At 51.5% G+C, this 14,575-nt stretch overlaps 1 protein-coding gene across 5 annotated transcripts in view; it reads left to right on the top strand.

The window, feature by feature from the left end:
* Positions 1-14,575, top strand: part of ARRB1 (arrestin beta 1) — a 73,764-nt gene that overhangs the window by 40,010 nt on the left and 19,179 nt on the right. For 2 of the 5 annotated variants that reach the window (XM_046017436.1, XM_046017437.1), the window contains exons 2-5: positions 7,683-7,713; positions 9,530-9,590; positions 12,690-12,734; positions 13,560-13,756. In XM_046017436.1, the coding sequence (XP_045873392.1) occupies positions 7,683-7,713; positions 9,530-9,590; positions 12,690-12,734; positions 13,560-13,756 (334 nt within the window). Of the gene's footprint in view, positions 1-4,463; positions 4,713-7,682; positions 7,714-9,529; positions 9,591-12,689; positions 12,735-13,559; positions 13,757-14,575 lie in introns of those variants that run through there. The other 3 variants (XM_046017438.1, XM_046017434.1, XM_046017435.1) reach the window with 3 other exon arrangements.

Raw genomic sequence — 14,575 nt, 5'->3', positions numbered from 1 at the left:
TCTTGGGTAGTCCAGGATAAGGTTCCTGATATTAACTAAGATATTAACTAAGTAAAACAAGTTCTATCTGATATTGAGTAAGGCAAATTCTGTCTAAATGATTCCCTGTAAGTGGGGTTTCTCTCCAGTATAATTTTCTGATACCGACGTCATGACTTTGATGTTATTTATTGGTGTCTTGGGTTTCTCCTCTGGAAAAAATAGGAATGTTTAGATGGAATAACATAATATCTTTTTTTTTAATAAAGATTTTATTTATTTAATTGACACAGAGAGAGAGAGGGCACAAGCAGGGGGAACTGCAGGCAGAGGGAGAGGGAGAAGCAGGTTCCCCGCTGAGCAGGGAGCCTGATGCGGGGCTCAATCTCAGGACACTGGGATCGTGACCTGAGCTGAAGGCAGGTGCCCAGGAATGACATAATATCTTAATGTGTGTGAAGTGCTCACCATAGCACCTGACTCCTAGGGAGAGCTTAATGCGTGGTGGCCATCGTACGTGGTGGGTTGCTCTAACTTGACTATGCCATGGTCGTTGGTCAGCAGGGACCACGAATTGCTCGCCTTAGTGCCCCCAGAGCCTGGCAGTGGCAAGGCCTGTGTGAAGGTGGGCAGGTGAGTGATAAGCTTTATCAAAGCTGAGTAGAGGAGACCTGTTTGGGATACATCAGTTGTATAGCTGACTTAGCCTGATGGTGGCCGGGACCCTGCCCCTAGGAAGCATTTTCTAAGCTTGATTTTCATAGATCCTGACAGCCAAAGAGAAGGATAGCTCCAAGAAGAAAGCTCTGGAGTCTGCTAGCCAGAGAAGATCATCATCAACCCACCATCCTTTTAAACTTCATCCATCCTCACTTTTGACCATTCTCTCTTAAAGAGTTCATTCATTCATTCAACAGCATTCACCCTGTTGTTATTTACTGAGCCCCTACTGTGCCCCAGGAACCATGCTATGCCCCAGGGATCGATAACACAAGTAAGATCTGTGCTCTCACTTATGTAAGTGAGGCAGAAAGTAAGTAAACAAACTACCGCCAAGTGTGGGACATGCTGTGACTCCCTGCCAGGTGTGGGGCTTGGAGGAGTCAGGGAGGGCTTCCTGGAGAAAGAGATAGCTGAGCAGAAGACAGCACAGCAGTTCTCATAGCTGGCACAGCAGGCCCGGGAGGGATCTGAGCAATCACAGAGAAACAGACTCCACGGTGTAAAATCGCAGAATCAGAGACTCTAACATCAAAGGATTCAGAGTAATAGGTTCCATATTTCTCTACTAACAATATTTTTTTTTCCCCAGGCTCTTCTTTCACCAAGACCTGAGACGTATCTTATTAGGGAAGCCCTGGCATCTTTATAAAGTGACTTATGCCTATTGTACAACACAGAAAAATAAGATCTATAAAGAAGCGGGTTGGTGGGTGGAGGGAGTCTCCTTCAAGCCCTGGTAATATTTGGGCACATTTCCTTTCCTTTCATGTATTTTTTGGGGGTTTGTTTTTAGTCTTATTTTTTTTTTCAATCGATATAATTGTCAGAATTTTTGTGTAAAATGTAGTGCTTTTAATATATTCACAAGGTTGAATAACCATCACCACTGTCTAATTCCAGGACATTTTCATCTTCCCAAGGAGAAACCCCCTACCCGTTAGCAGTCACTCCTCATTGCCCATTCACTCCAGCCCCTGGCAGCTACTAACCTGCTTTCTGTCTCTGTGTGCTTGCCTATTCTGGACATTTCATGTAAGTGGGATCAAACAGTAGGTGGTCTTTTGTGTCTGGCTTCTTTTCTATGACATGTTTTCAAGGTTCATCCATGTGGTAGCAGGAATCAGTATGCTGTCTCTTTTTATAACTAAATAATATTTCTTTAGATACCACATTTCAACAATACATTCGTCAGTTGATGGGAATTTGTTTTTCTTTTTCACCCTTTATGACTATTATGAATAATGTGTGCTGTGGACATTTATGTACACTTTTTTGTGGGGATCTGTTTTCCATTCTCTAAGGTATGGACCTAGGGATAGAATTTCTGGGTCATACTTTCAGAGGAACTGCCAAACTGTTTTTCCAAGTGATCCCACTGCGTTACATTCCCACCAACAATGTATGAGGTGAGTTCTGATATCTATGCATCCTTGAGAACACTTGTTATTGTCTTTTTTTGGATTATAAGTATCCTAGTGGGTATGAAGTATCTCATCGTGCCTTTGATTTGAATTTCTCTGATGATTAATAATGTTGAACATCTTTTCATGTGCTTATTGGCCACTTGTGTATCTTCTTGGAGAAATGTCTATTTGAATCCATTGCCCATTTTTAATTGGGTTAATTGCCTGTTTATTGTTGAATTGTAATAGGGTTTTTATATATCCTGGATACTATACCCTTTTCAGATACATTTGAGAATATTTTCTCTATTCTTTGGTTTGTCTTTTCACTTTCTTGATAGTGACCTTTGAAGCTCAAAAGTTTTTAATTTTAATAAAAGACAAATTTATCTCTCTCTTTTTTAAAAGATTTTATTTATTTATTTGAGAAAGAGCGAGAGAGATCATAAGTAGGCAGAGCAGCTGGCAGAGAGAGAGGGGGAAGCAGGGTCCCTCTGAGCAGAGAGCCCGATGCAGGACTTGATCTCAGGACCCTGAGACCATGACTTGAGCTGAAGGCAGAGGCCAAACCCACTGAGTCACCCAGGTGCCCCAATTTTATCTTTTTTAAGTTGTCTATGCTTTTGGTATTATATGTAAGTTTACCATTGCCTGATCCAAGGTCATGTTGATTTACACTTAGGCTTTCTTTTAGGAGTTTTATAGTTATAACTCTTAGATTAAGGTCCTTGATCCATTTTGAGTTAATTTTCATATATGGTGTGAGGTAGGGAGTCTACTTTTTTTGGGTGGGGGGAGGGCATGTGGATATCCCATTGTCGCACCATCATTTGTTGAAAAGACTGTTTTGTGTTTTATTCCCCCATTGACTTGTCTTGGCTCCTTTGTCAAAAATCAATTGACTATAAATATATGGGTTTATTTCTGGACTTTCAATTTTGTTCCATTGATCTTTGTGTCTATCTTTATGCCAGCCTCACACAGTCTTAATTACTGCAGCTTTGTAGTATGTTTTGAATTTGTGGGTATAAATCCTCCAAATTTATATTTTTTCAAGATTGGGCCTTTGCACTTCCATATGAATTTTAGAACCACCTTTCTTTTTCTTTCTTTCTTTTATTTTATTTATTTATTTATTTGAGGGAGAGAGAGTGAGTAGGCATGGACAAGCAGGGGGAGGGACAGAGGGAGTGGGAGAAGCAGACTCCCCGCTGAGCAGGGAACCCACTCACCTGAGTGGGGCTCTATCCCAGACCCCAAAACCATGACCTGAACTGAAGGCAGACACTTAACCAACTGAGCCACTCAGGTGCCCCTGCCTGTTCATTTCTGGAAAACAACAACAACCACCACCAGCTGGGATTTTGATAGGGATTACACTAAATCTATAGATCAATTTGGGAAGTATTGCCCTCTTAACATTGAGTCTTCTCATTCTTTCTTTTGGTATTTTTGAGTATAAAGTTGAGCTCATGCCAAATATGTTATTTTGAATCTTAACTTATTCTGCTTAATATTCTATCATAGGCATTTCCTTGTGTTTAAAAGATGTAAGAATAATTTTAGTGCTATGTAATATTCCATTGTTTAGCTGTATCACACAGAATCATAAACTTTTGGTTTTTGGCTAATCTATCATGGGCCCCTCATGATGCAGGCACAAGGGGACACTGGGAGGCCAGGTGGCTCACAAAAAGGCTGCAGAATATTCAAGCTATCCCCTGCTACAGGTGGGGAACGGGACTCACTGGAAAAGACAACGTTCTGGTTACTGGAGAGCTGACCTGTCTGCCCACCTGGGAGCACCACCCTGAGGGAATCAAATCAAAATGTTGTTTTAAGCCGCTAAGTTTGCAGTCATTTGTCATAAGCTCCGTAGGAAACAAAAACGTGCACTAGCCCTTATATGCTTCTCCCCTGAAGTGACATGTGACACTTCTACTCCTTTCTTGTTGGCCAGAGCAAGCCACGTGGGCATGCCTAACTTCATAGGACTGGAGAAACGTGCCCAGCCTTACAGGGAAAGGGCATATTGATGAATATAGTCATATCTGCTCTACCCGTGCTATCTGTGTGTCTCGCTGATGTCTTCTAGTCCGTGAAAACAAAACAAAACGAAGTGCTGGTGGCAACTCTTTTAAGTCGATTTCATGATTCACTAATGGGCTGTGGTACCCTGATTAGTAAAACACTGCTCTGTAGACCCTCCTCCGCAAACCCTCATGGACCACATGACACGCCCTCGATATAGCTGATTGGTTCAGGCAGGGGAGCACCTGACCAAAGCTGATCAATCAAATTCCTCTCCTGGGAATTTGGAATTGGGCCATTCAGCCAGTTAACAGTGCGAAGCTGAGTGAGAGGCTGAGTAGAAACAGGGTCGGAGTGAGCCGCATGCGAGCCAGAATGATGGAGGAACAGAAAAGGCCTGAGTAAGCAGAGAGAGTTGGTCCCCAGAGACAATGGAGCGGCCGATTGGAGAACAGCACAGCCCCGAGAACATGCAGCCCCAAGGGGAGAGGCGGAGAGAGAGCTACCATCCGAGAGGCTGATGGCTTCCCTATTCGTGGCTCCAGCACTCCTGCGTCCTGCCTGCGCGTTCTTCCCGTGAGAGTTTTGTCTCCTTATTCTCCTCCCGCCTCCTTTTCTTTAGCCACCCTCGCTGGGTTTCTGTTTCTTGTCCCTAGGGATCTTTAGTCTTCTAGAACCAACCCCTGGTGTTTCTCTTACACGGGACTCAGCTTTGACTCTTAGAATCAGGCTGGCGGGGCACAGATGGGTCTGAGGGGGTGAGGGATGGTGGACCAAACCCAGCCAGCCCACAGTCTTGCACGTGTGTCCTTGCCCTTCACTGGGGACAGGCAGAAGCCATCTGCGTGGTGCTGCACAAACGCAGGGTCCAAGGAACTGGAGCACCCCCCCCCCCCCGCCCCGGGGTGGGGGGCGGGTGTTTCCTGATAGTGTTGGGGTCAGGAAGCCAGTGGGGTTGTTTCAGGGAGGCCTTGGCTATGCAACAAAGCGGATAGGACATGGGTTCTGAAGACACAAAACCAGAGTTCACCTTCCAGAGCCTCAGTTGCCTCATCTCTGAAATGGGGTTGTTGAAGGATTAGCAGTGTCCTGGGAAAATTACCGGAAGGCAGGACTAGGGCAGAACATGGGCTGGGGCATGGGAGGCTGCTGTTGTTGTTTGAGGAAGCCGTCAGAGTCCCGGCTTCCTGAGGAGGTGGCCCCGGGGGCTGATTGAGTTAGCGCAGGACATTCCCCGCCACTGGCCATGTTTCCTGCCCTCGTTGCCCTCACTCTCCTTCTCGCCCCATACGCACCTTTTCATCCCTTTGCCCTCCCCTCCCCTCTCCAGACTCATTTCCCCTGTTTTCTGCTTTTCCCCGAAGCTGATTAAAAAAAGAAAAAGAAAAAGAAAGAAAAAGAGAAAGCCCAAAATATTAAAAAAACAAAAACAAAAACAAAAAAAAAACCACCTGCTTTAGGAAAGCAGCAGAATTGGATATAAAGTACTCAGCCTCTGGAGGCAGACAGAATTGGGTCTGAATCCTGACTTAGACTCTTGGCTTGCTCTGTTCCTGGACAAATTGCTTCATCTCTCTGAACCTTGAGTTCATTATGTGTAAAATGGGAGTTACAATGCCCATTTCACAGTGTGTTAGGAGAAAGAACTAATTAGGCACTCAACAAATGCTAGTTCTGTCTGTCTTACTGCCCTTCCTCCTTCCCTCCCTCCCTTCTTCACTACCACTTACCCTGGCCTGGACCCCAGCCCCTACCTGTGGTAAGGATGCCCCTCGATCCTCTCCAGGATCACCTCAGTGGCTTTCCCTGACTCACTTAGAACTCAGGCATTTGTGTCCTCTCCTTTCAGTCAGGCCCCAGGCTCCCGAGAGGTGGGCTGAGATTTCTGGAAGCAGCTGGGAGTTCCTGTGACTTCTCTGGTCTCCTGGACACAGATCCAGCCCTAGCTTGGGAGCTGCTGGTTCAAACTGTGTGATCTGTATTTTTTCTCTCACTTTAGTGATTATTACACCCCAGCTGACTGTGGCATTTTCACACTCCAAACACTGATAAATATTTATGAGGAGGAGAAAAGCCCAGAAGAGGGGAAGTGGGGGGGTGGGGGGGAGAAGTGCCAGTGCCTTCTTTGCAAGCCAAGCTTAGCCCTCTCAGTGGTCCCTTGTGCCCTAGATGTTAGGGTGGGGGTGGGGTGGTGGGGGTCCAAGGAGGCAGAGCAGAGGCACCCCCCACCCCTTCAAGGAGGAGCGACTGTCCCCATGGCACTGTGGAGCTCACCCCACCTTGCCCTGGTGGCCTGCTGCACTTCCTGCTCCTGGGGGCCTGTTCCATGCTCCAGGTTTTTGGCTGGTTTGTTTCATCTCTCATTCCATCTGTTATGCTCACACCTGCAGGGCAGCGTCCCTCTCCCCTCCTCTCCCTCCTTCCCTCCTTCCTCCAGTACCTTCTCTTGTCTCTGCCTCTTTGCTTTTTCTTCTCTCTTCCCAACATTACTCTGAGCAATTCTGGGGCTAGATGATGGGGTTAGGTGAGGGGGTCTCAGGCTCCCAGACCAAGCTAGGGGAGAGGACAGGGACTGGTGGAGACTGCAGTGTGCTCTAGAAGGCCCAGAGAACACTTCGCAGGAGTTGGGGGGCTGCGTGTCTGCCTGACTCGGCGTCCAGTGCTCTGCTCTGTGGCCAGGGGCACATCCCCTGTCTTTCCTGGGCCTCAGTCTCTCAGTTGATTCCTTCACTGATTCCTTTGTGTGCCCACTCAACTAATGTTTGTCAAGTGCTTGCTCCCTGCCATGCATTAACACAGATCTATTAAACGCCTACTAGGGACACCATTCTAGGGACTCAGGACACATCCGTGGAGAAGAAAGTTCAGGCTGTCTGCCTCATGGAGCTGGCATGTTAGCAGACCAGACAGGCATAAATTAGCAAGTCACTTGAGAGTAGGTTAGCAAGTGCTGAGTGCTGTGGGAAAGTAAATAGAGCCAGAGGAGGAGAGGGAGTGTGGGGTGAGGCCATGGTGAAGCCCCATCACAGAAGGCATGGGGCTGGGCCAGCAGATCTGTGGTGGGGCAGGTACTGCTCGAGCAAAGGCCCTGAGGCAGGACCCACCCTGGTGAGTTGGAGGAACAACAGGGAGGCATTGTGACTGGCAGGGTGTGAGAGAATGGGAGCTGATGCCCACGGGTGAAGGAGGCAGAGAAGACCACTCTCACAGGGCTTTTCTTCTGCATGAGCTGGGAAGACTTTGAGCAAATGAGTGGCAAGGCCTGACATGTCTTTTGAGAGCCCCTCAGCCTCCTGTGTGAAGAGGAGGCTGAGGGGGCCATGGCAGATCCCATGAGAGCCACAATGGCAATTAACGGAGGCTTGGGCGGGGTAGCGCTGGAGATGGTAAGATCTGATGACACCAGACGCTGTTTTGGCTCTCAAGGCTTGGACAGTGACTGGAGATCACTCCAGGTGCTTGTCCTCTGTCCTGCTGAGGGATGGCATATGGGGGCCTTCCCCCCAGCGGGATGCACTAATCCTAGCTTCCTCTTTCTGTCCACAGGGTGTTCAAGAAGGCAAGCCCAAATGGAAAGGTGAGTCCATAACAACCGCACCCCAGCTCCTCCCTGGCCCCACATTCTTGTCCTCTCTTGGGCATTTCTATTGCCCATTCAGGATCCCCGCACAGCCCCATCAGTCCCTAAGAGTGCCTGCCACAGGGGAGGGACTCTCAGGGAACTTTCTGTCTGAGGGGGGCAGTCCGACTCCCCTGGACTTAAGGGAGCTGCTACTCCGGGCTGAGACACAGCCTCTCTTAGAGACACTTCAGAGCAAGTGTGGTCATTAGACTAAGTGCCAGGGGCCTCAGAAGCACTGGGTCCCCTGGTGTGAGAGGCCCCTAGAGCCTCTCCACTGAACCATGGCTTCACCTAGTTTTCTGGAGCAGCTCCCAGGGCCTGCCCTGCTTTCTCTCTTTCCACAGGCCCCAGGCTCCATCCTGCTTTCCTTTCAGTTCAGCAAATAGATCTTACTGACATCATTCCCTGTCGGGTACAGGCCTGGCCGGAGGGGCCCGGGACAGGGTATACTGAGACAAATGAGGCACGACTCAGGCCACTCCCAGCCAGACCGGGGCAGCAGACACAGACACCCATTACTTCAATGTGCAGCAGCAGGGGTGAGATCAAGGGATGCCTGGGGACGGCAGGACCCAGCCTGGGCAGTTGGGAATGGCTTTTCTCCAAAGAGGCTGCGTATCCAGGCGAGGCGGGATGAAGAAGGGCATTCTAGGCATGAACATAACTCACCGGGAGTGTGGGGGCATCAACAGCAGTTGAATTGGAATGCCCAGAGGGAGGCGGGGGGAGTGGGAGCTGAGGGGATGTGGTTGCCGGGTATAGGAGCTTGGACTCGTGGCCTGGGCTGGCAGATAGCACCATGTTGCTCCCAGGGAGACATCACGCATCCCTTTCCTGCTGAGCCAGGATTCCATCTTAGATGCTTTCTCTGCCCAGAGTCCCCAGGCAGCCCCCCTGACCTATCAGAGCTGGCATTTGGAATGAAACCCTTTTGTCATCACCTCTGGACACAGCAACCATTAGAGGGTTTTCAGACAGGAGTGACAGCACTGTATTTGCATTTTAGGAGAACCAGTCTGGCTAAGGAGGGGAGAACGGCCTCCAGTCCAGAGCATGTGAGGCCGCCAGCTTCAGGCCATGGAGGGGGCTGGTGTGTCTGGTGCGTTGTCCAGGCAACGGAGGCTGTGGGGAGGAGGAGGGCTGGACCTAGAGAGATGGGGGTGAGGGGGGACTCAGCATGATGCAAGGACTGTGCAGGAACACGAAGTGTCTGGCATGACACTCTGGATCCTAGCTCTGGAGGGTCTTCCCAGCAGGACACTGGCTCCTCATTCCTCATTTGCCTCGAAAAACCAATCCTAGGATGAGTGGAACCCAGCCAGACTGCACAGGGGCAAGGAGCAGTGAGGAGCACGGAGCTCAGGGTTGTGAGCCTTTGAGCCCGCGCTGGGTTGCCCTTGCTGTCTCAGAGATGTGTCCAGCACCTCCCGGGCCACAGACTTCTTTGCTGCTGCTGCTTGACGCTCAGCAGTCGATCTTGGTGTGAAGATCTCAGGCCTCAGTGTTCTCATCTGTAAAATGGGAACAGTAACAACTGCTTCTAAGGGGTTTAGGATAAATAGGCACTTTCAAAATTGTACAAGGGTTTGGTTCGTATTAGGGCTGGAGCTCAGGTCCAAGTCCAGTGTGGACTTCAGTGTGGACTTGGGTTGGGTTTAACAGTTGCAAAAGCAGCTCCCAGGGCTTCCTCCCGAGCAAGGGCCAGGGGCTTTTCAGGGATGTGTCCTCCAGGCCCTCAGCTGCTAATGCCCCCTGTGCCTCTCTTCCCTAGCTCACTGTCTATCTGGGAAAGCGGGACTTTGTGGACCACATCGACCTCGTGGACCCTGTGGGTAAGTGTCTGTCTGTAGGCCGTGGAGGAAGGTGGGGAAAGGTAGAGCTGACCTGGTCCCTTCTAGGGAAGGGAGTGTTCAAGCCACCTGTGAGGGGCCTCAGGTCTCCAGACAGACCTGGCACCAAGAACAGGGTATGAGTGTCTTCCTGTGACCGTCGGCAAGCATATACCACGTTTACGTACATATACCAGGATTACGTGAGGGGAAAGTGCAGGTGGATTGAGGAGGGAAGCCTGGAGTGTGGCCGGATGATCGTGAGGACGGTGAGCAGCCACCCGTGCGAGGCTCATTACACACAGACACTGGGGTAGCTCCATGATTATCCCTGCTTTGCCACTGAGGAGAATGAGGCACAGAGAGGTCAAGTGAATCCCTCCAGGTCACAGAGCTAGTAGTTTGAGGAGCCTGGATTCAAACCTGGGCGGCCTGGGTCCACAGAACCTTTGTTCTGCTGCATCCTGATGGCAAAGGTGGGAAGAAAACTTTGGGGCTTATGAAATGGGGGCTGTACTCACCCACATGGGGGTCTCGGCATGGGCCGGGTTGGGGCCCCAAGTCACCTTTCAAAGTCTTACTCTAGCTCAAGTTTTCTCAGCCTCGACACTCTGGACACTTTGGGCTGGGTGATTCTTTATCCTGTGCGTTGTAGGTTGGTTAGCAATATCCCTGGGCTCTAGCCGTTAGACCTTAGGACTACCCTCTCCATCCCAGGAGGACAATCAAAAATGTTTTTGGACATTGCCAGATCTCCTCTTAGGAGGTACAGTCACCCCTGGTTAGGATTCTAAGAACCATAGCTCTCGTTAGAAGAGCCTGACCTCATTGCCTTTTCCCACAGCTATAGGAGGGAGGGAGGGAGGCCCAGAATTATCCCTGTTTCACAGAGGGGATGGTGAGGCCCAAAGAGGCTCTGATTTCAGAGGGACAAGAGCAAACCAGAGTGAGGCCAAAGGAGGTGACCAATGGGGAGGATGGACACTGGAAACTTCCTGAGGCCAAGTCCAGGTGAAGAAACTAGATGTGTTACGTGGGGAACGTTCACAGAGAATGTGGCCTCTGTTACATATCCCTGGAGTTGTCCTGGGGCCAGAGGGGAGAAGTGAGCGTGCGGTTCCAGAGCTGAGGTGGGAGCAGAGAGAGCACAGCTGGCAGGTTTTGGTTCACTGGGAGGGAGCCCTTTGTGACAGTGGGGGCAGGAGAACTGGGGAGTCCCCGCGGTCCCTCTGCTGAGGGGGTGTATGCAGGGCTGTGGGTCAGGGAGGTCAGCCCCCCATTAGGCCCTCCCCTCCTGGTCCAGAGTAGGACGACCCCACTTTTCCTCCCCTGTGCTGTCTGGGGACCCTGTCCCCTCTGCCATTTTCATCTCCTCCGTAAGCTGCCTCTTGGAGGCAGTGAGCAAGCATCCCAGTGTTTATCTATGGCTTGCTACAAAGCACAGTTTCCGGCAGACTATCTGGGGCCAGGGCTATCCCTACCCATTGGCCTATTAAGGACAGCAGCGGGGTGGCACTGAGGCTGGGGGGCAGGGAGAGAGCAGGAGGGAACCAGCTCCCCCGGTGCACACAGGCACCCCGAGAACTATTTGGTCAGTGTTCTCAGAGCAGAGCAGCTACTTTGAGCCAGGCCCTGTGCTGGGCCCTGGGGATCCCAGAGAGCTCTGGGGCACTGTCCAGAGTTGATCAAATGATCCACAGAGAGAAAATACCTTGCCCATCATGACATCAGGCTGATTATGAATTCCTAATGCATAGCTATCCCCCAGGGTTCCCTGTTAGGCTCTAGGGCAAGTCTGAGCCTCCTGACACATGCGTCTCCCCCCACCCCCCCGTCTTGTAGACAGGATGCCGCTGGTCAGGCCTGGCCCTGCTTCCTCAGCACCCCCAGGATCTACTCTCCCAAGCCTCAGAGACACACCCTTCCCCCTGTCCACTTTGTTATGCCCCATGGTCATCTAACTGGCGACCCTTACTGCCCTTTAAGACCTGGCTCCTGCTTCCCTCCTTCAGGAAGCCTTCCCTGACACCTCTAGGTTGTGGGAGTGCCCTCTCCCCGGATTTTGTGCAGAGCTCCTAGTGCTCAGGGACAGAGGAAACACCAAGGCAGAAGGAGGGAAGATGGGCAGGTTTGGGGACAGGGTGGACACTCCCCTGATCAGGTATCCCTTGGGCCCACCCAGGGCTGGATAGGACCAGGAGCCCTCCGGCACTCTTTTTCAGATGTGGCACCCCGAGATTCCCTGAGAGATTGCTGTGCGGGTGGCTGGGGAGAGGGTAGCAGTGGATGAGAGCTGGGGAGAGAACATTTTGCTTATTCCATGGGTATGGCTGGGTGAGGTTCGGCCAGAGGTGACTGGGGATGTCAGGCAAGGAGGCAACCCCTGAGCCTGTGTTTCTGGCCTCCTGGGGTCCTGCGGGGAGAAGACGTCCTTTGTGTCCAGCTGGTCTCTACACGGCCGCGGCCAGGCCTGGGTACATTCTCTGTGGGATCGCATGAACGGGGTACCATCTCAGCCTTGGATGTATTAACTCCATCTTCACAGCAGCCCTGGGCGGTTGGTTCTACAGGATTGCAACTCCTGATGGCAAATCCCAAATCCGACAATCTCTAGAAGTCTGCACTCATTCCTAAGTTTGACATGGGATTCATTTAGTGGCAAAACCTGACCCAAACTAATAGGAAGGTCTTTATACTTGAGCCTCTTGGTGAAAATATTCCTATTTCCCTGCAGTGGTGTTAATGGGTTTGAGCCCAGATCCTGCAGAGGGTGTTACGAAGTATATGGATGATGTACTCTGTGGCCTTTCCACAGTTCAAAACCTTGAAATTCTGAAGTGCACCTGATCATAGCAGTTTCGGGCCCATATTGTTCTTATGAACAGGGAAGAAACAGAGCAGTCACCTACTAGGCCTTTAAGTCCAGCCTGCAGGGAGGGGGTGGGGCAAGGCAGCGCCCTCCCTTGGGCGATGCCTCCCCAAGTCTCTCCTGAGGCTTTCCAACAGAGGGATAGTTAGGTTCAGGTTTGGCTTGGTGTTTGGGGCTCAGGAATTTGAGAGGTCAAGCTGGGAGGGTGTGCTTACTTTCTGTCCTTCTTCCAGATGGCGTGGTCCTCGTGGATCCTGAGTATCTCAAGGAGAGGAGAGGTGAGGTGGTAGGCCCCACCTCCAGCCTGTGACGGGGCCTCCTATTCCCCATGACCCACTGTGACAGGGCCTCCCTGAGTCCCTGTCCAGTCAGAACATTAACTAATTCTGCACCCTTGACCTGCCCAGCCCCACTGGCTCTTCCCTTGGCAGCTCCAACGAACATCAGAGCAGGTGCCCTGGCCTCCTCTGGCCTGGGCAGTCCACCCATGACCATTTTAGAAGAACCTGGTCAGTGCCCCAAGCATGCTAATGTCAATATATTGTGACTTTTGCAAGGCCAGGATGCCCAATAGATCAAGAATAAGGGTCTCATTATAGATGAGAAAATTGAATCCCAGGGACGTGAAGGGATTGTCCAGGGTCTGCAGGAAGACACAGGGTGGAGGTTAGGCTAGGACTAAACCCCGTGCCTCCCAGACACCACTCAGCACTTGTTTCCCCCACTCCCTCTGTTCTCTCCAGCTACAACTCTCCCCCAGCCACCCCCACCCCAATCCTGCCAGCCTACTCCAGCCCTCACCAACCCTGTCAGACCATCTCCCGTGCTCCTGCGCACTCCACTGGCCAGAGTGGGTGGGGGTCGGGGGAAGGGAAGGGAAAGTCAGACCCTCCCCCACCCCTGGGACCAGGCTTGAGTGACTCCCCTGGGTACCTGGTTCCCCCATCCCCAGAGTAGCACAGCCTTTCCTACAGGAGCTCTGGGACAGACCTGGGAACTCCCATTGGGCCAGTCCCAGGGCTGAGCTGGTGCTCTGGGGTGTGGGGGTGGGGGGCTTGTTTGCTGCCCTCTGGGCCCATTCTCAGCATCCCCTACTCCCACAGTCTATGTGACACTGACCTGCGCCTTTCGCTATGGCCGGGAGGACCTGGATGTCCTGGGCCTGACCTTTCGCAAGGACCTGTTTGTGGCCAACGTGCAGTCCTTCCCGCCGGCCCCCGAGGACAAGAAGGCCCTGACGCGGCTGCAGGAGCGCCTCATCAAGAAGCTGGGCGAACATGCCTATCCTTTCACCTTTGAGGTTAGGGCCTCCCCTAGGAAGCCCTGTGGGCAGGCACATGGGGGCAGCCCTCAGTTTCTCAGTGTACATTGGGACCTGGGGCGCTGTCACTGATCCTGCCTGGTAAGTGTCTCTTCTCTGGCCACCGCCAGGGTGTCACCTTACCTCTGAGCTCCTCCTTGGAGCCTCCAGAGTCCAGCTCATCGGTGGGGAGAGGCTGCAGAAAAAGAAGGGAGCCCTGTCTTGCCCCCGAGTCATTACGGGACTGCCTCCTCCTTCAGACCAGCCACACGCCTGGCTTCTCCAGCCCGGCTCATAAACGAGGCACGGCATGTAGCGAGTTCCCTGCTCTGCCTCTTTTCCAAATAGAAAGGCTCCCAGGTTCTGGGTTTTAAAATTTCCTGTTTCTCAGACTCCGATTCTGTGATTCAGTGAAATCCGCCGGCTTTCTGGGAAGCTAGAGCAGGAGGGAGGATACGTCATTCCGTCCAGCGTACATGTATTGGTTTCCTGTGGCTGCCGTAATGAGCCACCGCCAACCTGGGGGGAATGAAACATGATTGTGAAAACACGCGTGGGTGAGCTTACCGTTTCGGAGGGTAGAAGTCAAACACAGGTCGTGCTGGGCTAAAATCGAGGTGTCAGCCGGGCTGTATTCTTTCTGGAGGCTCTAGGCCCCGCCCTTTCCAACTTCTAGAGGCTGCTTGTGTTCCTTGGCCGGTCGTCGCCTACGCCTGTCTTCCAAGCCTGCAGTGGCTGGCCAGTCTATCTCCGAGCCCACCACTCTGACACAGACACTTCTGTTTCTGGCTTTCCCTGCCAAGGTCCCTTGTGGTTACA

Source organism: Meles meles, chromosome 8 (assembly GCF_922984935.1).
Source record: "Meles meles chromosome 8, mMelMel3.1 paternal haplotype, whole genome shotgun sequence".
Lineage (NCBI taxonomy): Eukaryota > Metazoa > Chordata > Mammalia > Carnivora > Mustelidae > Meles > Meles meles.
This window is presented reverse-complemented; position numbering and strand designations above follow the sequence as displayed.